The 26,779-nt window shown below is 38.4% G+C and overlaps 2 protein-coding genes across 3 annotated transcripts; both read left to right on the top strand.

The window, feature by feature from the left end:
• Positions 1-1,753: 1,753 nt before the first annotated feature.
• Positions 1,754-19,033, top strand: LOC118813371 (acylamino-acid-releasing enzyme-like). Of its 2 annotated transcripts, XM_036578668.1 has the most exons (23): positions 1,754-2,140; positions 2,794-2,923; positions 3,935-4,061; positions 4,794-4,881; positions 5,178-5,253; positions 6,622-6,713; positions 6,836-6,913; positions 7,234-7,371; positions 7,490-7,581; positions 7,706-7,746; positions 7,885-8,006; positions 8,097-8,157; positions 8,280-8,377; positions 8,676-8,727; positions 8,802-8,890; positions 10,932-11,070; positions 12,250-12,333; positions 12,455-12,535; positions 15,565-15,653; positions 15,930-16,120; positions 17,198-17,300; positions 17,447-17,553; positions 17,968-19,033. In XM_036578668.1, the coding sequence occupies exons 1-23, from the start codon at positions 2,111-2,113 to the stop codon at positions 18,071-18,073; spliced, it is 2,214 nt and encodes a 737-aa protein (XP_036434561.1). In that variant the 5' UTR covers positions 1,754-2,110; the 3' UTR covers positions 18,074-19,033. The 2 variants fall into 2 exon arrangements, with proteins under 2 accessions (XP_036434561.1, XP_036434559.1); XM_036578666.1 differs by lacking the exon at positions 1,754-2,140 and having other exon boundaries at positions 2,207-2,923.
• Positions 19,034-19,528: 495 nt separating this feature from the next.
• tlr9 (toll-like receptor 9) lies at positions 19,529-25,421 on the top strand. Its single transcript, XM_036578669.1, is given in 3 exon segments — positions 19,529-19,684; positions 21,773-24,280; positions 24,282-25,421. Coding segments are annotated over 2 exon segments (3,201 nt in total). The 5' UTR covers positions 19,529-19,684; positions 21,773-21,775; the 3' UTR covers positions 24,978-25,421.
• The last annotated feature ends 1,358 nt before the right edge of the window (positions 25,422-26,779 follow it).

Raw genomic sequence — 26,779 nt, forward strand, 5'->3', positions numbered from 1 at the left:
ATACATTTTAGAAATGTCTCAGATATCAGGCAGCATATTTGTAACAATTTCATATAATAACTAACTGTGATGTAGCTTTTAGAGGCATTAAATTGTTCAATGTCTGGTTCCTATTACCAACACTGTGAACAGTTCTGACTCAATAAGTTTCTATGTGAAGGAGCATATTATATCAAACCATTCTGAATGATTTTGTTTACATATAACAATCTAATGATGCAGATATTACGAAGAACTGGTGGAATTCTCCTTTACTGCATTATCATTATGAGAACTTTTCAGACTGAGTTCATTTTTATTTGATTTTTTGAAAATCACTTATTGTCCCAGCCCTAATCCTTAAAGGGCCCATATCATGGAGAACTGAATTATACTTTTTTGAAATAAAGGAAGTCAAATGTATTATATAAACATTGTTAAAGTTTCACTCCCCAGAAAATATATGGAAACTATGCTGCAAAAACAGCGCATTTTGAATTCATTCTTTCTGTGATGTCAAAGGAATCCAGTCATTTACATTGCATGTAATAGCTTTCTGTGAGGTAACTTTTAGAGGCTTTAAACTCTTTAGACATCTGGTTCCTATTACCACCACTTTCATTCCCCAGTCCATATATGGAACAGTGTGCAAACACAACCCATTTTAAATTCATTGTTTGTATGATGTCACAAGAACCAGCCCTTTAACATGTATCCACCTGCTTCAGCCTACAGCAGTGTAGCTCCGCCCCATTCACACTGAAGTTCTAAGGAGTGCTTCTATGATGCACAATACAGGGCAGCCAATCAGAGTAGAGTCCATTTGCATATATCCCTTTCATTTCCTTTTTGTTCCTGTTGCTGTACAACATGTTGTGGAATTACAATAAATGAATCTGAATCTGAGCACTGCAGTTTAAGTTGTCCCTGCGCAGACTGTCTTATCGTTAGCTGAATCAGGCCTGTTAGAGCAGTAATAACATAAACGACAGGATTAGAGCTGGGAAATAATGAACTAGACAACATTGAGCCAATCACAATAGAGGTCATTTGCATATAGCAGCCTTAAATGCACAGTAACAAAAACAGCCGGTAAAGAGAGGTTGTAAAACAGTCATGTAAAAATGAATTATGACCAATTTTGGTACATAAAGCCACACAAATATTATAAGGACTGTAGTAAACTACAGTTCTCTATTAATAGTCTGCAAACATTATAGATCGTTATTTATTGCTGGCTGCAGTAGGATTATATTGTGAGCTGTGCTAAATAAGACAAATTAAATTGACACATGCACACGTGCTTCTACAAGTACAAGTGCAGTTCTACAATCTTTACTGTACAATTGCTTCCTTCACAGTACAGTTGCTGTATTACTGTACAATCAGGGCCCACTTGGCCACTGTTTAGGGTAGGTCTTATTCCTAGCCACACTCACTTTACACTTAAATGTACATATATATTTTTTGCCTATTTTATTTTTCATGGTGTTTACTGCGGGTTTCTTCTTGATTTTATTATTGCTGCTGCCCGAACCGGAACTTGAGTGCCTCATTTCGATTCACTTTCATGGAAAGACAATATATGAATCTACATCTGCATCTGAGCACTGCAGTTTGTCCTTGCGCATACTGTCTTATCGTAAGGCAATCATCAATTGCTTCTTCAGCTGAAACAGGTCTGTTAAAGCAGGAAAACCCTGAGCCACAGGATTAGAGCAGGGAGATGATGAACAGGTTACTCTTGTCCCTTTAAACCAGTCAAAACACAACGCCATTTCCTCAAAGGAGAGCACGCGGGCGCATGCGCAGTAGCGACGAAAGGGTGAATGAAACGGAGTTGAATCGTTTTCTGTCATAATTCAGAAATTTACAGTACAAATATTTTCTCTTTAGAGGCTTTCTAACTTCTTTAACTAGAGGTGTGATCCTCCCATAGGCATCGTTATTTGTACCTGGTTTGTTTATGTTTTGGGGAGAGAAAGTGCCCAGTAATAGGCTGCTAGCTAATTTTATTTGGCTGGAGGAGAGAAGCGAAGCTTGCAGCTGAACTAAAACACAGTCAAGAAACATTTAGAAACAACAGACAACAAAGACAGGCACTGCTTTGACGGTGTTGGTTAGTCCAGAGATGGATCTTAAAGGCGACGGGAATTTGAAGGTAATTTAATTTATAAAAAACGCTTTAACGAATCAGTCAGTACCATAGCTAAAGTCTTAGTTTTATTTTTAAGTGACTTAAAGCTGTGTGTGTCACTAAATAAGCTGGGGTTAAGGTGAATGGGTGGCCCCAGATAACTGATAACGTTACTTCCTACTCTCCTACTTCCTACTAACGCCGACTTGACTGGAGTAAACCGTAGTGAATGTTAGCTTAGCTAACTTTAGCTGGCTAGCTAACTTAGCTAGCTAGGTTGCTAAAGTTGCGTAGGTTAAACAAAAACAAAAAGACAATATTGAATCAAATGTAACGTTAATATGTGGTGGACGAGAATTCCCGCCAGGCTTAACAGTGTTATTCCTGTCATTAACGCCTCTTTAGTTAGCTAGCGTTAGTTAACTAGCTAGCTACGACTTCCTTGTTTTGTCTTGGAAAAGAACAGTGCTTGGTTTGAATGAACTGTCAACAGATTTTTCAGTGCTGAATAACATTATAGCACGTGACTAGCTGCAGTCGAGTGACTTAACTAAGTTAGTTCTCGTGGGCGATTTAGACAAAACATGGCATTTGCGAGAGAATTTAAGGCCATATTGTTCTCTGCCCGGAGTATGTTACTGAATTCCCGAGTGAGTTTATCCCGTGTGTCTGATAAGGTACTGACCAGCCCGGAGGACATTGCTAAGCTCTACCGGGAGCAGAGTCTTTTCCCCTCCCTCAGCCGCGCCGACGTGGGGCCAGTTATCACTTCACAGTATGGAGGAAAGTACAGCAACATCTCCACAGGTGGGCATTATGCTGTGCTGTAATATGACAGATTTCACAAAGCAGAACTTCTCAGTAAACTGGAGAACTCAAAGGGAAATTCCGCCGATTTTTCAAAATTTGTGCAGAATTAAATGGTAAATGTCTAAACAGTCATTCGGAGTTATTTGATTTGAAGTGTTTCCGCTCTAGAAAAAAATAATTGTTCACAGTGTTGGTGATAGGAACCAGACGTCTGAAGCATTTAATAATAACAAGCCATTCGTGGCAAAGGGGTGCCTGTAGGGCGTTGTGAGGCAAAATAGACCCCAAAGAATATATTTTTCCAGATTTAACTCTATTTTACCAAAATCACCATCACATTTAAAATATCAGAACACACATGTAGGTTCAGTGGTTGTTTTGGGTAATAAATAAAATGGCAATTTTTACATTATAGACAATGGGCCCCTGGTTCACCACCACAGTAAAGAAAGTTGGCAAGTTTCTGTACAAAGAATCATTTTGTGTTAAACCACTCTAAATAACTTTGTTTACATATTAATGACGGAATTAAACAGACGTTTTGAAAAATCGGTGGAATTCCCTTTTAAACCAGAGTTGAGGACCTGCCATTCGGAATGTCCCTTACCTTTATCATGCCCCCTGCAAGGATATACACATACACTTTTACTTTAATCTGTAGACTTGTAGATGATGGCTCTACTAAAATGTTCTCCTACTGTTCTATAGATGCTTAAGTAGCTTCTTGCCCTGATTCACATTGGCAACTCTTACCCACATTGTTTTAATAAGCTCTTTTAACTTGTACACCATGTGCATGCACATCTAATTCATGTTGTGGTTAAAGCATGGAAATGTGCTCTGAGGTTCTCAGGACTGCGACTGAGAGCTTTCCTAGAGCTGCTTTTTTCTTATATGTCTAATAACCCAGCAGTTGCTGTTTTATTTATATCAGTAACAATATATGATAATGCTGCAAAACAAATTACTGGTGTAAACTTTACAAATGAGCTCTGTTTTATTTTTCAGAGTGGACTCAGCGGGATCTGGAGAGAAATGAGAATGTAAAATTCTGCCGGCAGTACATTGTATTTCATGATGACAAATCAATAGTCTACTCAGGCCCCTCTGGAAACTGCACAGAAATCAAGGGAGAGTAGGTATCCTAGTTAGCTATTCAAGAGGTTGTTGTCTGTCGTAAAGTTGCCACAGGCAAAATTTCTGGTCTTTCCATAAGACACCTGCTAGAGTAATTTTCTTCTCAGCCAGATTTAAGAGTACCTGATTCAGCTAATAAAGGTGTTTTAAAGAACAAAATCAGTTCAGCTCATGAAAATAACCACACAGATAGAGCTGTAAAAACAAAAAAAAAAAGCTGTGAATAAGAAACAGTGTGAGATATAATGAAATTGCACAGATGTATTCAGATATTTTGGAGCTCTGAAAGAATAGTTCACCACCTAAACAGAAAGTGTGCAGAAAGATCAGAACAAACTGCCAAACATGGTGGAAGTAGTGCAATGCCTTGATTCAGCGGTATTCCAAAAGAATAAAAGAAGTACCCTGAGATAAAAGGTGATATTTTGTAATTTGCTTAATATTTGTCTTTTCGTTGTTAATCCTAATTATCTGTGTACCCAGCAAAAATTCTAGGTAAATAAAGATCACACGTTTAAAATACTTGCGAAGGTCACTGAAGCTGCTTATAAGCATTTAGAAGTAGGGATCCCATGAAAACTGCTGTATCCCCAGACTGCAACTGGGTGATATGTAGGGCCTGACCGAGGTTGTGACCAATACCAGTAATGATTGAAGGAATATGTTGGGCTCTGTTAATATGATTATAATTCAATGGAGTCACTGATCACTGCACTGTGATTGTATGCAGGTTGCTGAGCAAAGACTCTCCCTCTGGGGATATGAAGGCTGTTGTGAGGGCATGCACTATCAAAGGAGAGGAGAAACAGTTTCTCGAGGTGAGTCACCATGAAGTTATCAATGTTCGTTTCTTAATACTGCCAAGGTGCCCTGGCTTATTTTATGTGCGTGGTGTTCAGTATATTGCCTGTTCTGTAAGACTTAATGCGCATTTCTGGTGCTTGTTTTCTGAATAGACATTTGAACACCTTTGCACTTTTGTAGTTTGCTGTTCTCCATGTTTTTCTTCCATTGTTCCTCATGCTTTCTCACTTTTTACCTATTTCTTTTTTGCCTGTGGATTTTCACTGCTTTGTTCTCCTAACTTTTCTTCCCACACCATGGTTGATTGCAGATCTGGCATAAGAACAGTAAGATAAAAAGCCTCAACCTTACTGCACTGAAGAAGCATGGAAAGGTGTATGAAGATGGTAATTGCTTTACAGTTTTAGTTTTAAAATAGCTTTCTGGTGTATTGGTTTTAGGAAAACACTGACTTACAATGTCAAGAAAAAGTATGTGAACCCTATAGATAGTTTTGAATTAAATGATTATAAAATGTGATCTGTTCTTCATCTTAATTCTATATTCTTCATCAAATATAGGCAAACCCTTGGATTTAATAAATGGTCGAACCGCCTGTCGGCAATAACCTTCTGCAAGCACTTCCGGTAGCTGCAGTTTAAACTTGTACAGCGCTCGAGGAATATTGAACCATTCTTGCTTACAGAACTGCATCAACTCAGCCATATTCTTCTGATGTCTGGTTTGAATGTCTTTCTTGATGTCCATTCCACAGCATCTCTGTTGGGTTAAGGTCTGTGATCTGACTGGGTCACTCCAAAAGATGAATGTAATTTTTTAAAGCTGTTTTTTAGTAGATTTACTATATTGTTTTAGGGTCTTCATCATGCTGCATCACCAAGCCTCTGTTGAGCTTCAGCCTTCAGACAGCCACCCTGACATGATCCCGTAGGATACCTTGATAAACTTAGGGATAATTTTTTTTTTTCCATTGATGATGGCATTTGGTACAGGACCATGTCATGATGCTCCACCATACTTCATCATTGGGATTATATTTTCATGTTGGTATACAGTGCCCTTTTATATTGCATACATAGCACTGTATGTTCTTCTGTAACAATGCAGCTTTTGTTTCATCAGTTCACTAAATATTTACGCTTTAGCATTTTGCAGTGTCAAGATGCTTTGTGATAAACGTCAGAAGTGCAGTGGTTTCCTCTGAGGTATCCTGCCATTGACACCATGCCTGTTCAATGATTTTCTTAAAATAGACTCAAGGACAGAGATGTTAACCAGTTGCAATTTCCAAATCCAGTCTCTTTTGAGATTACTTTGTAATGCTTTCCAACAAATCAACAATTATTGATCATAGGCCTTCTGAGGTCTCTTTTTTGCAAGCCATGTTTCGCTAGCTCACACTATGTTTTAAAATGACTTTACACAGAAATGCAGATTCCAAAGGTTTCACATACATTTTCTTGTCACTGTAGATCAAATTTCAAAAATATATGCTTCACGGATTCTGTGAGCTCAGACAAGTGTTTAAAAGTTCAGTTGTCTAGAATTTTAAATGGTCCTTAATTGCTTTTTAAATGAACACTTGCATAACAGCCAGAGGAACCATATTTCTGGTGGTCCAGGAATTAAATGGGTTTAATCTTCCCATTCACTGTGAATTGAGTGTGTGATCTAACATTTTTAGAAGTTACTAGTCTCACCATGTTTATTTGCTTTGAATCTGTAGTTGATCTGTTGTTTCTCTTTGTTTGTAGATCAGTTTGGCTGCCTAGTTTGGTCTCACTCTGAAACTCACCTCCTGTATGTGGCAGAGAAGAAGCGGCCCAAAGCAGAGTCTTACTTCGAGGTCTTGCACATCACATGAAATGAATCGACTTGCTTATGGTTTATGTTTTGGAAAATAGTGTTCTTGATGATAATTATCTCCTCAACCCCACCTACCTTTTTTTTTCTTGTGCACCCGAACAGTCAGGGTCTGAACCCAGTTTGCTTGGTGACGAGGAGGAGGAGGCGGTGAAAGCTGAGAAGAAGGAGGATACCGTCAAGGTAAAAAACAAAACATAAAAAGTGCAGTTACAAAGGTGTGATTTTGATCTTTTTGTATCTACTTATTATCTAGTTATGGTGGTGTTTATTGTGGATTATCAAAGTACATGGCCAAATAATATTTGTAGTTTTTAGATGGTTAAGGTTAGAGCTGAGTTTAGATAAAGATGTTGGAATATTTTGCCATTTTGTTAAAAATTATAATTGATATATATAAATATTTGACAAGTGCAGTATGTTCATATGCTTATCATAGATGTACAATGTAAAAGGTCCTTACAGTAATGTGTATTCTTGTGTTGCATATTATTTTCTTTCAGGGTGACCAGTTTGTGTATTATGAGGATTGGGGAGAGGCTCTGGTCAGCAAGAGCACACCTGTGCTCTGTGTTTTGGACATAGAGGGTAACAATGTATCTGTGCTAGAGGGCATACCGGACAACATCTCCCCAGGGCAGGTGCGTGTGAGAGTCCTTTTGAGAGCAGCAGACAGAGCTAGGATGTTGATTATTTGTAGTGTATGAATGTATGAATGTGGGTTTACTACAATCTTTGGTATAATCCCTGTATCTGCAGGCATTCTGGGCACCTAATGACACTGGTGTGGTATTTGTAGGATGGTGGCATGAGCCATTCAGACTGGGCCTGAAATACTGTCCCAATAGAAGGTACATCTGCCTCTGTTGTACAAGGCCATGACAGCTTAACAGACCTACTGTTTGGCTTGTGTTTTGAGTGTAGTACCATGTTGCTGTTATTTATAATGCAGCGTATTTGTGCTCTGTATGCCAGGTCTTCTCTGTTTTATGTGGATCTTACTGGTGGGAAATGTGGTATGTCATGCTTCTTTACTTTAAGTTTTTATTAGCATATGTAAAATGCTTTTACATTGTACTGTGTTCTGCATACGGCTGCATGTGAACTCGATCCCTCCACTCCTTCCATTCCTCTCTTTTCCTTTCCTCTCTCAGAACAGTTGTCGTCAGACTCCGCTGCAGTCTGCTCTCCTCGTCTGAGTCCAGACCTCTGCCGCATTGTCTATCTTGAGTGTGGAGTGTATGGCCCACATCAGCAATGCAGCAAGCTGTGCATGGTGCGTCTGTCTGTGTTTATGTTTTCTGCTTAATAGCTGGAGTTATTTTGATTTTGTATCTAATTATGCTGGTTTTGTAAACAATTTCAGTATGACTGGTATACAAAGAAGACATCAGTGGTAGTTGATGTGGTCAGGAGAGCCGGTGAAGGTACTGCATGTTTGTCTTTAGCTTAACTTAAAAGATTTCTGTTGCAGAGAAATAGCTACTTTTAAAAACATCTTGACTGCTTGTTGTAGCCTGTATTTGTGTGTGTGTGTGTGCGCACGCAGATGGCTTTACTGGAATCTACAGCTCCATGCTGTCTCATCAATGCTGGTCAACTGACAGCAAGCGAGTCCTTGTATCCTGTGCTCAGCGAAGCCGCAAGGTATTTCATAGCAACCGTTGCCTAGGAGACTCTCACCATAGTAACCTTTGCCATGGTGACGGACATCATAGGAACTGTCTGCTTGCTGATGAAAGCTAGGCAGATTAGTCTTTTTTAGAAATGCAAAATACTGTTATTTCCCCAAGGCCTACTTGTTTGTATGAGATTATTGACCAGTAATAAAAACAAAATGTGGCAAGTGTGTTGAGAAGTAATGGACTGATTTACATTGTTAGTAATATTGTGGAAAATTGGCCCTAAATTTCCTAAATCTGTTCTGTGTGTGTCTATTTTCTAGGATCTTCTAGTGGTTGATACTTCTACAGGCCAAGTCACATCTCTCACCTCTAGTACGTGCTTCACTCTTTTCCTTGTATTCTCTTGTGTAGTTGCACTCATATAACAGTCATCTCTTGTTTCTTAGAGTCTGACATGGGAAGTTGGTGTCTGCTGACCATTCAAAGGGACTTGATGGTGGTTAGTTGTTCTTCTCCAAGCTGTCCTCCAAACCTGGTAAGAACTTTTTTTTTTGACTCTAAGGTTCTTCCTATTTGCTATCTTAACCATTGCCTGTGTACAAAAGAAAACTGATCACAGATCAGCTTCAACAATAAGTATTACTATATGTAGTACTGTGCAAAAGTTTCAGACTACTCTTTTATTTTATTCAATTTAGTCAAAATGGCCATTAAGTAAAAAATTTTATTTGTAAGTCAGGAAAAAAGCAGGACAGATACACTATATGGACAAAAGTATTGGGATAGATGTCTTAATCGTTAAATTTAGGTGTTTTATTCGGTCCCATTGCCACAGGTGTATAAAATCAAGCACCTAGTCATGCGGTCTGAAAGTCTGAAAGGATGTGTAGCTGTCAAGAAGCCATTACTTAAGTAACATATGGTAGCAGATACATGAAAGACACTTTAAACTACAGTATGTCTCCAAGGATCACAGCAAGTTAGGGGATGTATAAGAGGATCTTGGTGATTTGTTTTTGATTGAAGTCAATATGAATACTAATAAGTACAAATTGTAGTACAGCATGCAATACCCAGTGGAAAAAATTGTTCAGGAAGAAATTAATGGACTGGCCACCCCACAGTCCAGACCTTAGCAACACTGAATGTGTTTGTGATTACTTGGATTGTGAGATGCGGAAAATGAACTTGGAGGTGTTCACGAGGAGCTTTGAAAAAATATTCCAGCAGATTTCTTTGAAAGACTGAAAGCACGTCTCCCAAAATAAATTGGAAGTTGTAATAAAGGCAAAGGATGGGCACACCACATACTGAAAAGAATATTTTATATTTAGTGTTTTTTTTTTTTCAGTTGAATAATAACTTATACATAATGGCTGTTTTGACTGTAAATGAAAGACATTTTTTTATTTCAATTTAAATGAAAGGGTGGGCTAATGTGTATATACACCAGTGACTCAGAACATTATGACCTCTCACAGCTGAAAGTGAATAGTATCGATTATCATGTCAAGGTCTGGGATATGTTAGACTGTAAGCGGATAGTTCTTGTAGTTGACATGTTGGATGTGGGAGAAATGGGCATGTATGAAGACCTAAACGACTTTAACCAGGGACAAATCATAATGGCCAGACTACTGGGTTGGATCATTTCTGATAGGGCAGTGCTTTTGGGGGAAAGGCATTGGTGAGTACCTACTGATGGGCATGAGCTTCATCGATGCGCAAGGGCAACAAAGGCTATACCATGTGGTCTGAACTGACAGAAGGGCTGCTGTGGCACAAGTCACTAAAATTTTTACTGATGGTTATGTGAGGAATGTGGCACAACACAAAGTGTGTCGGACCCTGCTGCTTATTGAGTTGCATGGCCATAGACCAAAGTGGCCATGCTAACCCCTGTGCACCGTCAAAAGCACCTACAATGGGCACGTAAGTTTGTGAGTGTCTGAAGAGGGAATTTGATGCCCTGGGCAAGGCGTTCATATGGACATCAATTTTGACACATGCCACCTAACTAAACATTGTTGCTGACTGGTACGCCCTTTCATGGCATGTGTCAAATTGATGTCCATATGAATGCCCAGACTCAGGGTTTTCCTGATGGCAGTGGCCGCTTTCAGCAGGACTATGTGCCCTGCCACACTACACGCATTGTTCAAGAATGGTTTGAGGAACATGATGAAGAGTTCAAGGTGTTGGTGTTGGTGTTGGTTTGGTCTTCTAATTTTCTAAATCTCAATTCGATCAAGCATCTGTGGGATGTGCTGGAAGAACAAGTCTGATCCGCGGTGATTCCCCAGCAACTTACAGGACTTGCAGCACTGCTGCTAACATCTTTGTTCCAGATACTACAGGGCAGCCTCAGAGGTCTTGCAGAGTCCATTTTTTGGCAGGTCGCAGCTGTTTTGGTGACCAACAGTATATTAGACAGGTGGTCATAATGTTTTGCTTCGTGTGTCTGTATGTGTGCATGTATGTTTGACACTGTAGCAATATACATACTGTGGTTTGAGGCAAAAAAATACACACACACACACACACATATATATGTTGCAAAAAAATCCTGTTTGTAGAGAGTGGGTTTCCTGCCATCCAGTGGTTCGGAGAATGAGGTTTCGTGGGTTACCCTAGAGGAAGCTCAGACACAGCCTGAAATTGATTGGCAGATTCTCACTTTCACTCCACCTTCTGATGAGGACAACAGCCAATACCGTGAGTTTAGGTTCTCCTTTAACTAATCAGCACATTCTTGTATGCATGTGACTTAATGAAACCTTTATTCTAATTTACTTATGTTACAAAAAGTCTCACAAATAGGTTACAGGATTTTGCAATATGCAACAAATTTCAGCCACTAATTAGAGACAGATGCCTCTGTCATGTAATGAAAAATTATTGTACTAGTATGTATTTAACATCTAACCTGATACACACATAGGGAAGGATCTTAGGCTTAAGAAAACAGATTTAGCTTGTGTAATTTCAATGTCTTATTCTAATCCTTCTGAAGTGAAAGGCAAACCATTACACTCCTAGTTTTCCTGCAATCTGTCATTTTATAATTTTAATTTATTACATCACAATACTTTCCAGTGTTTAAGGTAACACAAGCAAATAACAGAAATTTTAAACAAAATAATATTTCTGTATAATTTGCTTCTGTTGAAATTAAGCTAAAACTTAAACGTGCCACTTCAGAATGGTGTAGTTGATTCTTTTGGTAAGATTTTTAAATTGTATCTTGGGAATTTACTTCCTTCCATTATTTCCTTTAAACACATCAATGCAAATAAACAGTTCCTAAATAATCACATTAATAAAAAAACATGTTGTCTAACAGTAGATCAGCAAACAAACTGAGAATTAAATGTGGAAGTTTCAACCCTCATGGTGAATTTAAAAGATTTGTTGCAAATTGGTCCTTATTTCCTTTATGTTTATGGCAATGCTCCTTAATAATGTTCTGTATATGTAGCAGAATTAGTTATTCAGGATTTTTTTGACAAAACAAAATGACTTTTAAACACATTATTGAATCCACACATTCAGAAGAGAATATCATAAGCCTGCACACATCAGTGGCAGAATATATTAAAGAAATGTATTAATTTGAAGAGACTTGGCCATTACAGCATATGACATTCAACATACAAAACAAGGGTAGCGTAGATTATGTGAAAACAAATAGCGAACAGGGCTGCAAATTGGAAAAAGAAACCTAAGAACTTTGGCGTATATTAATTCAGCACATGAAAAATTTTTCAGGATGTATTCCATATGTTTCAAAGTGTTTGTTTGGGTCACTAAATTAAACATTAATTATTGTTGTTCGTTGTGTTTCACCAATAATGAAAATGTGGTGCTATATTCTGTCTTCCTCTGCTGCATTAGCTGGTCTGGACTTTGATGCCATATTGTTGAAACCAAAGGAAGTGAAAGAGGGGACAAAACTACCACTCATTGTCAACCCACATGGTCTGTTATGAAATTTTTTTGTAACCTGAATATGAATAATATTCATTATTACATGTTTTATTGACAAAGTCTTTTTCTTTCTGTCTTGTCTGTCTTTCCTTCTTGTCTGTCTTTCTTTCAGGTGGACCTCATTCTGTGATAGTTGCCGACTGGCTTTTGTCCCAAGCAGTTCTCTGCAAGATGGGTTTTGGTGTCTTACAAGGTGAGTAACAGTCACTGTAAACTGTTTATTTGTGTATTAAGGCTACTCTTCATCAGTAGTATACAGAACAGTATCCAGTTTGTGATAAAAGCCATGGGCAATACTACAGGGCAGGGGCGTGACTACAGTGCCAGCTTCAAGGGATGAGGCAGTCAGACCCATCTTAAGACCCATCCCATTTTTCTTAACCCTCAAATCACTTGTTAGCAACCACTGCTATCTGTTGTTCCACTCTTTAGCACCACGCTTAGATACATTTTGGTCAAAATATGTGCCTGGTTGACTTTTTGTTTTCTACCCTTCTCCAAAGCCAAAAATATACTTTTAAAAAATTAGATTTTGGTTTGGTATGTGGTAAATATGTTGGCTTCCAGAGACACTTGTGTTTTTTTCTGTTTGCCAAAATGTTGGTCTTTTCATTACATTCATTACATGACATTACATTTTTGGATGCAATATATTACAAAGATGGCTCTGCCTGTGTACTAGATTATTTGGTGTACTGAAACATTTGGTGTACTAGAGAAATTCATGTTGGTCACTTACTGTGTACTATTTACTACTGTTGGGCACAAGCTGGATGTAGTAGGCTGTTTCAAACACAGCCTTTGTACTCGCAAGGGCAAATAAACACCACCAGATACTTCTGCTGTGGGGGGAAAAAAAATACATCGAAACAAAAGTAATCACCCTTCAAATCTTCATAGACTGTATGCAGTATCATATAACTGTAATCAGAGACATATATCTGTATCTAGTAGTGCTTGCAAGTTAGGCTAACCCCTTTAACAGAAATAGTTTTATGACTAAGCTTATTACTTAGCCTAGTTAAGCACTGCCTTTGCCTGAACTGCTTTTATAAATTGTAAGAAATGCAAGATAATTGCATTGGATGTTGCTTGCAGACTAGCTAGCTAACTCCAGCTAACTTCTTTAGGTTAAAATAAGCTGTGATACAAAATGTTAGAATTTAACTCGTTTTCATAAATACAGTTCTATTGCTTATCCAGCCACATAAAGCAAAGCCTTTGGATGAATACATTTATAAATGTGTGTTAATGTTAAATAACTGCAGCTAACTATGCCTACAAGCTTGCTAGCTAACTCCACTAGACATTTTTGGTCTCTTCCTCATCTCATTCTGTGTTTTGGACTTTCTGAATGTAAGTGATCAGCCAAGACTAATCTGCCACCATTTGCTGTGAGATTAAGCGTGGCCTTTGTGGTCAGTTCTTTGAGTGTAGTAACTATTCATAGATGGATTAGATGAGTCTGTGGCTGTTTGTGTCTTGAAGGGATAGGGATAGGGATGGTGATGGTAAGTCAGTGATTGATTGGATGTGTCTCAAGATAAGTGCTTAAGCTTGGATCATTGTCTCTTGTTGGGCATTTAGCCATGGCAGTTTTACAAATAGATTGGATAACTCTCTCAGTCTCTCCGTTGAGTTGTAAGATTTTGCCCGAAGGGTGGATCTAAATCATTTCCATATCCTTTGTGCATTTGTCTGGGTGAGTGTGTTTTATTAGAGAATAAAAAACAATAGAAGCACAACAATAAATTAGGTAAATATTGAATGGTTTAAAATTGTAGATAAAGTGTATAGGCATAAGACAAAGTATTAATATATCCTTAAATTTCAGTTCTACTGCTGCATGTTCAAAACTGTATTTTAAAAAGTGTTTAATATGTCTCAAGTCAGGGTGAGAATCTAACAAATTGTGAAAGGGCAATAGTATTGTTAATATTTACAGTATCTGTAAAGAGAGATTATATACAAAATGGATTGACCTTTATAAACATGTTAATCCTGCTTTGGAAATGGGGAAACAAAAGAATAGCGGTTAGAAGTACTAGAGAAGTGGACACTCAAATAGGAAAAACTACACCCTATAGCAATGTAAGAAAGTAATGTGTTGTGATGTGTTGTGATGGGTTTTACTTCTGCTCTTTTAAAGGAAGACAAAGCTTTCCATTGTATTGCATGCCATTGCAGATTTTCAGTAAGATAGTGGGTTTGGTTTAGACATAACGACACATTGCCTTAACATTATTATGCCTACCCACTTTGAGGAGTTTACCCACTAGAGTTATTTCCCAAATATGCGTCAGGCTTGAATCGGGTTTAAATTCATTTTCAAGTTATCACAGCCCACCTGCCACTTTTTTTTTAGTTCTACATGCATGTTTTATCTGCATTCCCCCTGTTTTAATGACTCTTTATTTTATTCTTCCTGCTTACTTTCATTACCTTTAAAACTATTTTTAATTTAGCATGCTAGAGTCACACGGTTATGTTGTTGATAGAATTTAGGCCCACACTCATCAGAAAATGGAGCATGAGAACAGCCCATTAAAGAAAAGTGTATCCAGACTAAAGAACTTTGGGATGCTGAAAGCATTGCATAGTGAAGAAATCTGAAGATAGCTGTTTGTTTTATTATGTCATTATAATATATACTTTTTAAAAATAAACATGATAATGATGGCAGTTATTAATAGTTACATATTTTTTTTTTATTATAATGATGTTATAAATAAAAAATACAGACACAAAATCTGCTATGCAGTAATTTAACCTGCACTAGTGTTAGAAATATGAGGTTTTATTCAGCATTTGGTGGGCCGGTTCAGCTTGGTTTTAGACAGAATTTCGTCAGGCAAGTTTTGGTTCAAAACTGGATGATGTGGGTCGGATCGGGTTCAGACTAAATATTGTCGGGCTCAGGTTGAGTTGAGACTCAAAACTTGATGCTGTAAGTTGAGTCAGGCTCAGGCCCGGATAAAGCTCTGTATTACACTCTGGTTTCTTGGTTTTGTGTCTGTGAAGCATTGCTGCTAATATAAGATCAAAGTGTTTCAGTGCTTTGGTTCATATGAGTGACACAGTAAAACTGATCTACAGTCAACTGTCTCCTAAAGGAATGCTGCCCTGTACAAATGTTGGCTGAGTAAATCTTCTTGTTCTAGTGGTTCCTGTTAAATGCTGGCTGGCGTATTGTGTGATTCATCTTATCTGTGGTGTTGTCAGTCAATTACAGAGGATCTATTGGCTACGGTCAGGACAGTATCCTCTCCCTGCCTGGAAACATCGGCACTCAAGATGTGAAAGATGTCCAGGTGAGGATAGCATGATTCACTGTGTTACTGTGAATTACTCTTATTTTGATGGTCACTAATTTAGAGCGATGTAGAATCCCACCAACTGTAATAATGACAGAATTGGGCTGTGTTCAATAAACTCTGTGATTTATTCTTTTATTTGTTATTCAGTTGTTGTAATTATTCTGACTAAGAGAACAATATTGTTTTGTTTTGTCTGCCAAAAGTCCATTTTGAAAGTGTTGCTTGCCTCATCAAATAACCCCTTGACTTCTTGTCTAATTTGTATTCCAGTTTGCTGTTGAGAGTGTTCTGACGCAAGGTGACTTTAACAGAGAGAAAGTTGCGGTTACTGGGGGCTCCCATGGTGGTTTCTTGGCCTGCCACCTAATTGGCCAGTACCCAGACTTCTATAAGGCGTGTGTTGCCCGGAATCCAGTCATCAACCTGGCATCTATGATTGGCAGCACTGATATTCCTGACTGGTAATAAAAGAAGGGAAAAAAAAACGTCCTCTTCTTTTTTCTGTCTCTCCGTCTGCGTAATTCATAAGCTGTATTCTCTCCCCTCCTACTGTGGGCTTGCCTGTAATTATTCTGTTGCCAAATGTCTTTGGCAGGGGGAAACAATATGGATTCTAATTTAATGACATGAAATGCTTTTTATTTTACTCACAGATGACAAAGCCCTGCATATTCTGGGGTATTATATGTACATTCAAGACAGTACAACAGTTAAAAGGGATTTCGTGAATTCAGGTCCTTTAAAGCGCATCCATTGCTAGCACAATTGCACACACATAGCTTGTGTTACAATCGTCATAGAAAACCATTGCCAATAGAATGGGAGACTCTGGAGCAGCCACACATGACCCTAAGGTCGCCATACCCAATGCCGAGCTTTGGCTAGAGGGCTATAGAGCCCCCAGGCATCAGGCTGTAGAGCAGTGGAGCTGGGTTCTCTGGAGTGATGGAATATTTTTGGGTTGAGTTGGAGTGTATCTTATCCAGAACTAATCATCCAACATCAGTATCTGACCTCACTAATGCTCTTGTGGCTGAATGCAATCAAGCAATGTTCCAACATCTAGTGAAGTCTTCCCAGAAGAGTAGAGGTAGTTACTGCAGCAAAGGGAGAAAGACTCTATTAATATCCTTCACTTCAGAAGAAACGCTGAATGAGACATATAGTGTGTTTAGACATGATTGTGCATAATCTGGTAGGTTCAGTACTGTGTTGTTAACCGTTTTTGTACATTAGGATGGGACCTCTAAAAACATTCTCATGGAGTCAGGCTTTTATAGATCATTATGTTCCAAAGTATTTGCTTGTAAAAATCTGAACTGAATGAGGAACTCTGGGAAAATACAAACCAGACATAAGTGCTTTTGTTAAAGATGTATCATATATCTATATATAGAGATATATCATATATAGAGAATTGGTTCGTCTGCTGTCCTGCACTAGGAGAGGACTGTTATGCAATATAGATTTTTATTTCTTCATTTCATTTTGTGTGTGTGTGTGTGTGTGTGTGTGTGTGCGTGTGTGTGCGCGCATAGGTGTATGGTGGAAGCTGGATTTGAATACAGCACTAACGCCCAGTTAAACCCCACTATCCTGGAGCAAATGTTAAACAAGTCACCCATAAAACATGTGACACAGGTGAGTTTGTGTGCTTTTTCTAGGTATTGTACCCTTTTATTGCTTTAGTGCCAGCTGTCTTTAACCCACTTCACTGTTGAGTTTTTAAAATTCTGCGTTTTCTGCATGTTTCTTTTTTCAAATTCAGTTTGTTTGCCTTTTCTTAGGTAAAGACTCCTGTGCTGCTTACCTTGGGAGAGGATGACAAGCGTGTGCCTAATAAGCAAGGCATCGAGTACTACAGGTCTCTGAAGGCCTTGCAAGTGCCAGTCAGGTAAGCAGGGTTTAAAGTTGAAAAAAATAATTAGCTCTTCTATGGTGGTACAAAAAGTAATGCAGGAAAAAACACTCTTTTTCATATTTTAAAGCAGAATTACTGTTTATTTGGTGAATTGAACATATTGGGGAAAAAAATAAACCAACATGCAGCCTGTGCAAAAGTTATGGCTCATTTTATGTTGTTTTTTTTTTCCTTCCAATATGTAAAACATAGCAAATAAATAGAAATTGTGCCCTAAAATTTGCAGAACATACCATATTCAACTCTATTGAGGATATTAACGTATTTTCACTTATAAATCAACAAAACATTTAATTTGTCCATGGGTATTACATTACAATGGAATGAAAAATAATAATGCTTCCATTTTATATGTGTGTATTCATAAATTAACTTATTTGTCCATAGGTTGTTGTGGTACCCAGACAATAACCACTCTTTGTCCAAAGTCGATGCAGAATCGGATGGATTTATGAACATTGCTCTGTGGATCATCCAGCACCTCGCTCTATGATTACCAGAGTTGGGGAAATCAGGCTCTGATGGGATTACATATTTAAAATACAAACACTAAATAACTACAGATTTTCACACGTTCAGAAATTGTCACCAGTACGCTAATGTAAAAAATAAAGTGATTTAAGGTCTACTTGTTAAACTCCTGAAGAGACAAGGATGAGTCATCCAAGTGGGGCCTTTCAAAATTTATTCAATCACAGAGCACTGGTTATGTTACACATTCAAAAATGTAATCAGAAATGTCTGTAAATTTTAATCCAATACTTCCCTTCAAAGCAGATGTACATGTACAATAGAAGAGTGAAAAGGAACACGCCAACTGCACCTCTTTCTCAAGTTTGTTAGTATAGAGACCCTTAAAGTAAAATATCTGTCAAAGATAAACTTAACTTTGTCCTGGTACGTAAGTGATCATGCGCTGTTTCTATAAATGTTCTGAATGACTGAGAAAACTAGCCAATCTGATCCAAAGCCCTGAATCTCTTATAAAACCAAAGGTACTCTTGTAAACCAGCTGTAAACCAGCTGTCCTTGCCTGGTCCTGTGATGCAAGTGGCATAGAACTGCAAAATGTTTTCCTTCTAAAAAACATTTGCTGTGATGATGGGCTCTTTTCAGTAATGATGGTCTCTCTTTAGTTTGTGACTATGCAAAGTAGCAGTTTAACTCTGTTTCCTGTTGGATTCTTCCAGGCTGTCTATCTAGCTGCTCTCACTAATGATTTTGGGTTGTTAATTTGGGTCATATAAGTTATTAGACTGGTTTATTGTGTGTTCTAAAACTTTTACTGAAAGAGCTGCTTCATCTCTATTAGAAAAAAAAACGCTCATCCTCTGCTCTGCTGCAACATTAATGATTGTGTATGAAGCACTTGGTTATAATTACTGATTTTATTTCTGGTGATGTTTCTATACTACCTGTTCTTTTTCAAAATAAATATGTTTGTATGGTTTAAGCTTACCTGTCGTTTTTCCACATTGACTCACATTACTGTTCTTACAGGCTCAGTGTTTTATTGATCTTTACACATGATAAAGAATCCCTGCCTGGCAAATAATTTGTTTTAGTTTGACTCTGGTTAGCTCCTTCTTGTTGTCACAATTGCACCTGCTCCCACAGAGAAGATGAAGTTTTGCAGAGATCAGCTTCAGTTTCAGTTTCCGAATATATATTTTTGTGCAACTGTTCAACTTTGCTGTGAGGCAGGTTATAAGCAGAAATATTTTTAGATAGTATGATGTAGTTTTTTTTCCCCCCTGCTTGCCACCATATGAATCTTGCAACTTTCAAGTTTTAGGTTTTGTTTAGAGGGAAATCAACAGTGAAACATAATATCTCATGATTAAAATCACTTCCTTTTTCCTGATAGGGTATCTATCACATTGGCTGAACACCTGTGATTTGCGTACTGTATTTGTGTGTGTGTGTGTGTGTGTGTGTGAGTGTGAGTGTGAGTGTGAAGTTGTACATTTTCACTTCTGTAAATGGGTGGATGCTGATGTGAAGCTATTGTTTGCCTTTCGGTGAATTTCACATTTATCCTCTCCAAACTTGGAAACTGCTGTTTTATTCAAGTTTGCATGATTGGTGTTGTAGATGCTTGTTGGTAAGTGATTATCTGTGCTTCTGTGTGTAGTATTTAATAATGGGCAGTTACAGATTTATGGTCCAGAGTGCAAATTTATTTTTTCATTTGTCTGTTTTACTCACTGGGAGCAATATTTCTAGGCATGGTTTGAAAAGTTAGCAGTGGAAAAGTTCATTACTTTATGTACTGAATTAGCTACAGAAAAGTTTTTTATTGCAGTTAAAAGTATGGATGGCTAAAACACTCGGCATACACCAGTTCAAGTTTTCACAAATTAACAAATTGTTAAATAATGAGAAAAGGAATTATTCTGAAGTTCTAATATGCACCATAATTAAGATTAACAATATTGTCATATTTTAACGGTAGATGACTCTTTGTAAAAAAAACAACAACAAAAAACAAACCTTTGACAAGTGCATTTTTGCACAGGAAACACCATATTTCCAAATGCTGTACTTCCCAACTCACTTTTTTTATTTCAAAATGATACCTTGAAATATGGCTTGGACCAGGGCTAGGCCAAAAAATTTATTTCAGTACTAAATATGATAAGCTTATGAACAATATACTATTTATTGGTGAACTATTCCTGAGAATCTAAGTTTATAATCCGCTAATCTAATCTAATCTAGTTTTTATTATCTTGATCATTTCATAATCTAATACTCTGTGCTATGTATACTACCAAAACTTATACTAAGTATAATGGTAAGTACAAAGCCAATTCCAATAAAGTTTGCACAGTAAGTGAAATGCTAATAAAAACAGAAAGTAGTGATTCATAAACACTGTTTGACTTGTATTAAATTGAAAACAATACAAAAACACCTTATCTTCATACATTACCTTATGATTTTTGTTGTGTTTTGCCCAAAAAAGTTGTGATAGAAGTGTTACTTTAGCTTTCCTATTAACAACCTTTAATCAGTTGGGGACTGAAGACACAAACTGATCTTTTTTTTTTTTGCTTCTGTTACATACATTTTCAGCTGTGCAGATGTGCAGGGTTTTTGTTGTCATATTTTGAGCTTACTAATGCACCACTCTTCTAAAGGGGAGAAAGGTCTGGACCTGCACAGATGTACTTTGTTTTTTCTGATGCACTTTATTATCTGTAATAGGTCTGTACCATGACAGACTCTGGCTTTTAAACGTTAAGCTGGTAACAATCTGGAGGCTCTTTTTCTTCTTTGGCCTGGGGAACACAAAAGCCATGATTTTCATAAACAGTATGAATGGCCGACCACAATGCATGCTTCTACTGTGCGTCAGCCTATTCCAGATGAGCTTAAGCCCAAAGAAGTCAGCAGTGTTTCTGGACGTTGTTGACTTATGACTTCTGCTGTACATAGTCTTAATTTGCATTTGTGGTTACCAAAAAAGACTTTCTAAAATATTTTGTGGTAATATTTATTAGAGTAGCATGCCATTCTTTATGCAGTGCTTTCTCAGTGGTTGAAGGTAACAGGCATTAAATGTGGTTCACTTTGGTTTTTGGCCTTGCCTTTTATGGACAGGGATTTCACCAGATTGCTTGATCTTATGTTATTATACAAATATACACATACACATAGGGTGAAATACCTAAAATACTTGTAATCACTTTTTGAGGAATGTTATTTTTAAACTGTTGAATTTATTTGCTGATGCATTTTTGGCAGAGTGGTGAACCTTGACCCATCCTTGCACATAAAGGCCTAGGCCCTTCCTGGATGCTACTTTTATACATAGCATAATTCCATCACCTGTTTTGGATGTTTTTTTGATTATTTCACAGTGTTCTTAGTCATAAATTGGTTCTGTCCCACCTTTTTGTAATGTGTTGCAGGCATCAATTTTAGAATGTATGTGTATGCTTACATACACAATGAAGATAATATGGTAAAACATTACAATATTTTGCCTTTGTACCATTTTCATTTAAATACAGGTCAAAGAAACTTATAAATCACTCCTTTGTGATTTTTGCTTGGATGGTACTTACTGTTCTAACTTTTTTGGAATTGGGATAATCATCATTAAAACGTCACATTACACTTACAATGTGTTAGACCTTAATTCTTGTGGATGTTTATGTTAATACATGTCTCCCTGTACCTGTAGGTCATGTTTGCACCAGGATTGTGCCTGCTGTTTGTACTGAATCACCTCATTGTGGTCCGAACAATAAATCCCATGTTCTACCCTTGCGATAGTAACACTGTAAGCAATGGAGACATATATCTGGACTGCAAGCACAGAGACCTCACTAGCATCCCTAAATTTAAGTCTCTTTTTGTTATCTCCCTCAACCTCAATGAAAATCTTATTCAGCAAGTAAAAAGAGAGGATTTCTCAGACATTCCCAACCTCCAGCATCTCACTTTAATGTGGAACTGCCTACCAGGTCGTCTCAAGGCATTGAGATTACCTTCATGCAAAGTTACTATTGACCAAGATGCTTTTATTAATCTCAAGAACCTGACGTCCCTTCATTTAACAGGCAATAGCCTCAAGACCATTCCACTGCTACCACAACACCTTGAGGTTCTAGGATTGGAATTTAACAACATTTTTCGTATTGAACAGCCACTAAGAACTCCTTTCCTCAAGCAACTCCTGCTAGCTAAGAATTGCTACTTCGCCAACCCCTGTAACGAATCATTTTTCGTTGACCCAAAGGTGTTTCAGGATTTACCTGAGCTACAGAACCTCACTCTTGGCTTTAGTAATGTGACATCCGTTCCCACACAGCTGCCACCTTCACTGAAGAGTCTTGATTTGAAGGAAAACAAGATTACAGAAATCACAGAAAAGTCATTTGCAAACCTTACAAAACTCCGCTTCCTTAACCTGGAGTGGAACTGCCAAAGGTGTGACCATGCAGCTCAACCCTGTTTCCCTTGCCCAGGTAATGCATCTTTGGGTTTACACCCTGATGCCTTTTATGATCAGAGAGACTCTCTCATCAACCTGAGCCTACGGGGAAACTCACTCCGTTCCCTTCCTAAAAACCTTTTTTCTCGACTGAAAAAACTTAAAACACTTGATCTCTCAGACAATTTCCTAGCCTTCAGTATCCGTTCTGGCATGTTTTATGAGGAACTACAGAGTGTTGAGTCGCTAAACCTTCTCTACAACTATCAGCCTCTGAAATCCTTTCCAGAGCTGATTTTGTCACCCTACATTGGCCAGATGAAGGCCTTGAGGAGGCTATATTTAAGTGGCTTTTTCTTCCACCAACTGTCCAACTATAGCATTGAGCCTCTGGTTAAACTACCAAAGCTGGAGTACCTTGACCTGCGCATGAACTTCATCAGTTCCTGCAATGTCACTGCATTCAGCCAGTTGACAGCCATAAGAATGGTTGTGCTTTCCCAGAACATGTTGGCCTTTAACCCATGCTACAAAGCCAGCACTACTGACATACAGTCCAATCTCCTGACCCTGAGTAGATATCAGAGAAACAACCACCTGCAGATTCAAGAAACCCCCTACATTAGGTCAGAGTTAGGAATGAACTCTGTGCAGTGCATTAAGGCAGACTGCCCAGTAGATTATTCAATAAGGTATTTCCAAAGGTGCTTCTGTTACAGGAAGCTCTTTTTTGACTTATCTCAAAACAACATTCCATGGCTAAATGCAAGTACTTTTAGAGGAATGGAGAAAGCTGTGTGCTTAGACCTGTCCTACAACTACATGAGTCAGACTTTAAGTGGCCAGCAGTTCTACCCTCTTACCAAACTAGTTTATCTAAACATGGCACACAACCGTATTGACCTTTACTTTAACGAAGCTTTCCAGGAGCTCGGGAGCACGCTTAAGGTTCTTGATCTCAGCAACAATGAATTCCACTTTCTCATGAAAGGAATAGGTCATCACTTCACATTCATAAAGAACCTGACGTCACTAGTAGCTCTCAGTTTAGCAAACAATAATATTGGCCTTCGGATCTCTAATACTCTTACTAGTACATCTCTGAAATATCTCTGCTTCTCTGGCAATCGCTTGGACATCATGTGGGACACCAGGGGAGATCAGTACATTCGCTTCTTTCAGGGGTTGACAAAACTTACATACCTGGACATCTCTGACAACCAACTCAGATCATTCTCCCCAGAGGCAATGGTAAACCTTCCTCCAAGTATTCGTGTGCTCAGGGTGGACTCCAATCTATTGAATTACTTCCCCTGGGGCAACATCTCAGTTCTCACTCAGCTCTGCTACCTTAACCTTAGTGGAAACTATCTCTCTGACCTACCAGGCAGTGTTATCCCTTTTGGACGTAACCTGTCAAGCTTGGACTTGAGTCATAATCGACTGAGTGCAATTCCAGAGTCTTTCTTCAGCCAGGCAACAGCCCTTAAAGACCTCAGTCTCAGTCACAACCAGTTGAAGATCCTAGAGAAGCAGGTTCTCCCTCCTTCATTTACGAGTCTCATTTGCACAACCTCTTATAGAACAAAGAACTGCAAGTTGACATTGCATGCCAACCCTTTTACTTGCAGCTGTGCTACTTCTTGGTTTGCCGAGTTTCTGCGGGAAAGTCCTTTGTTTATCCCGCACCTCACCACGGATGTTCGCTGTGGTTACCCTGAGTCACAGACAGGAGTAAACATCCTTTCCATGGACCCCTCGCTCCTGCCAGGAGATTTTTGGCAATATCGCTTTTCTCTGCACCTTCCTACTTACTATTGCAGCGACTGCAATCCCCCTTTTGAAGCATCTGTTTGGCTGGGATCTGTGGTATTGTTTCCAGATACTGTGGGCAGGACACAAAGGCTACTCTCCAGTTCAAGGAGACAACATGGCGGACAATGAACATGATGCATTTGTGGTTTTTGACACAAGGAACAAGGCAGTCAGGGACTGGATCTACAATGAAATGGTGATTCACTTGGAGACAAAGGGGAGATGGCGGTTTCAGCTTTGTCTGGAGGAACGAGACTGGTTGCCAGGGTTGTCATGCATAGAGAATCTACACAGTGCCGTGTACAACAGCAGGAAAACAGTGTTTGTGCTGACGAACCATGGTGGCTGTACTTTGGTGAATGGGATCATAAGACAGACTTTCCTCCTGGTCCAGCAGAGGCTGCTGGATGAAAAAGTGGATGTGGCAGTGCTGGTTCTTCTGGATCCTCTTTTCCCTAAGCTCAAGTACCTGCAGATGAGAAAGAGACTCTGCAGGAAGTCAGTTCTGTCCTGGCCCAAGAACCCTCGGGCCCAGCCTCTCTTCTGGAATGACCTTCGTATTGCTTTAGCCTCTGACAATGTAAAGTCCTATGATAAGAAAGTCACAGAGAGCTTCCTGTCACATGAGCTTCTCTAAGTCAGGGAACTGAGAGATACTTTTCATGTTAAATATATTAAGCAATTCAGAACTGCTAACTTGATTAAAGGGAAATTATAGGATGAAAGCAATTACATTTGATGTAAAAATGTCTGGCTACAACACAATAGAAATGTGTATGTGTATATATTATACCTGAAAGCAAACTCACTGTAATTTTATTCAAATTGCCAATGCCAGTTTTATGAAAACGAAGAAATGGGTGGAATAGGATTGAAATAAAAATGCTGACTTCTTTCCATTAGTAACAAAGTTAATACAGTTGTATACAAAAGTTTGAGTGTCCCTAATCATATTATGTTTTGTTCTAAGTGAAACTAAGTACACATCCTCTGTGACCTACACATTTGTGTGTTTTCCTGCACTAATACACCCACATCAGCTCAAAATGGGCTTGGTAATTAGCTGATAAGTGGAATCAGGTGTGTTCAGAGCAGGGAAAACACTAAAATGTGCAGGATGGGGTGCTCCAGGAGCTGGGAACCACTGCTCTGCAGAGAACACACCTCTGCACATGTTAATGCACAATTACTGTTTGTTTGCTGAATTCAACATAATGAAAAAAGCATAAAATATTTAATGTGGCCTGTGCAAAACCTATGGCACATTTTATGTTTTATGTTGTATTGTTTCCAATAAGTTAAACTCAAATAAATAGATATCATGCAGTACAAGATGTAGAAAATGTCATATTTAATTCCTTGTAGAGGATATGAGCACTTTTTTCCACTTACAATCAGCAAAACGTCATTTGGCTGGGGGTGTTCAAACTTCTGCATATGACTGTAGGTTTTTGCATGTGTTTTGGTTTGCATTATTTTCATTTGGGTTATTTGTGGACAATGTCTCTCCTTTTCTTTGTGCTACAGTTGTCTGTAACAGGCTTCTTTCATACTAACAGCACTTGCCTGTTGATGCTTTTTTTGTCTCTTATTTTGAAGCCCTCTTCATGAATTTGAACACACGGCATCTCTCAACAAAAGGAAATCACCTTTTTGTGTCGTTTTAATCAACAGTATTCATAAAGTAACCATGAAGTCAGACCTTGATTTGCTTTTTTCAAACTGTAGCTAAACAAAAATACTTTGCTGGGACTTTCCCTTGTAGTGGCTTGTTCACTGAAACAGAACGTTCTATCTTTCTTGTTTCCTATGAATTCTTACGGTTCCTCTTTGTAAGAGTTTCAGAGTAATGCGTGATAATTAACTGACTCTCCGCCTTGAGAAATATAGCTGTGCGGTGACAGCTGAATCACTGCCTTGGCAAGTAACCCACATGCTCATTAGATCTATTTGTTGTCACTGAGTTTTGCATTAATGTAATTGACAATTTGGCTAGTGCAGTGAATGGAATCGATATTTTTGGAGAGTCTTTTTATGCTCCGTTGAGCCTTAATATATAGCCTGCTGTCTCAATAAATGAGGGAAATGCATGGTAGGTTACAGGGGTCTGTTCTGGGAAGGATGCTGGCTCTAGCCTAATGTGAAACTACAGTAGCTTAGCATAGTTGCTGATGAATTGAAGACAAAAACAGACAGCAAACAGTTAAACTGTTCTCATCAGATGTACAGTTCAAATTAAAGGAAGAACATGAATAAATGAGTGGAAAAGCATATCAAGTGCAGATGCTTCCAAACAGGTGTACTGCAGTTAACATCCTACCACGCTCTATAGCATGTGTAAAAATTCTGAGCAGGCCTAGTTGGCCTTGATTTAGGATTAAGACGGTAAGTGGAAAAGATCCAAGTGACTTTGAAAGAGGCATGGATAGCAGGAACTTC

This window comes from Colossoma macropomum, unplaced genomic scaffold, assembly GCF_904425465.1.
Source record: "Colossoma macropomum unplaced genomic scaffold, Colossoma_macropomum, whole genome shotgun sequence".
NCBI classification, from domain to species: Eukaryota; Metazoa; Chordata; class Actinopteri; order Characiformes; family Serrasalmidae; genus Colossoma; species Colossoma macropomum.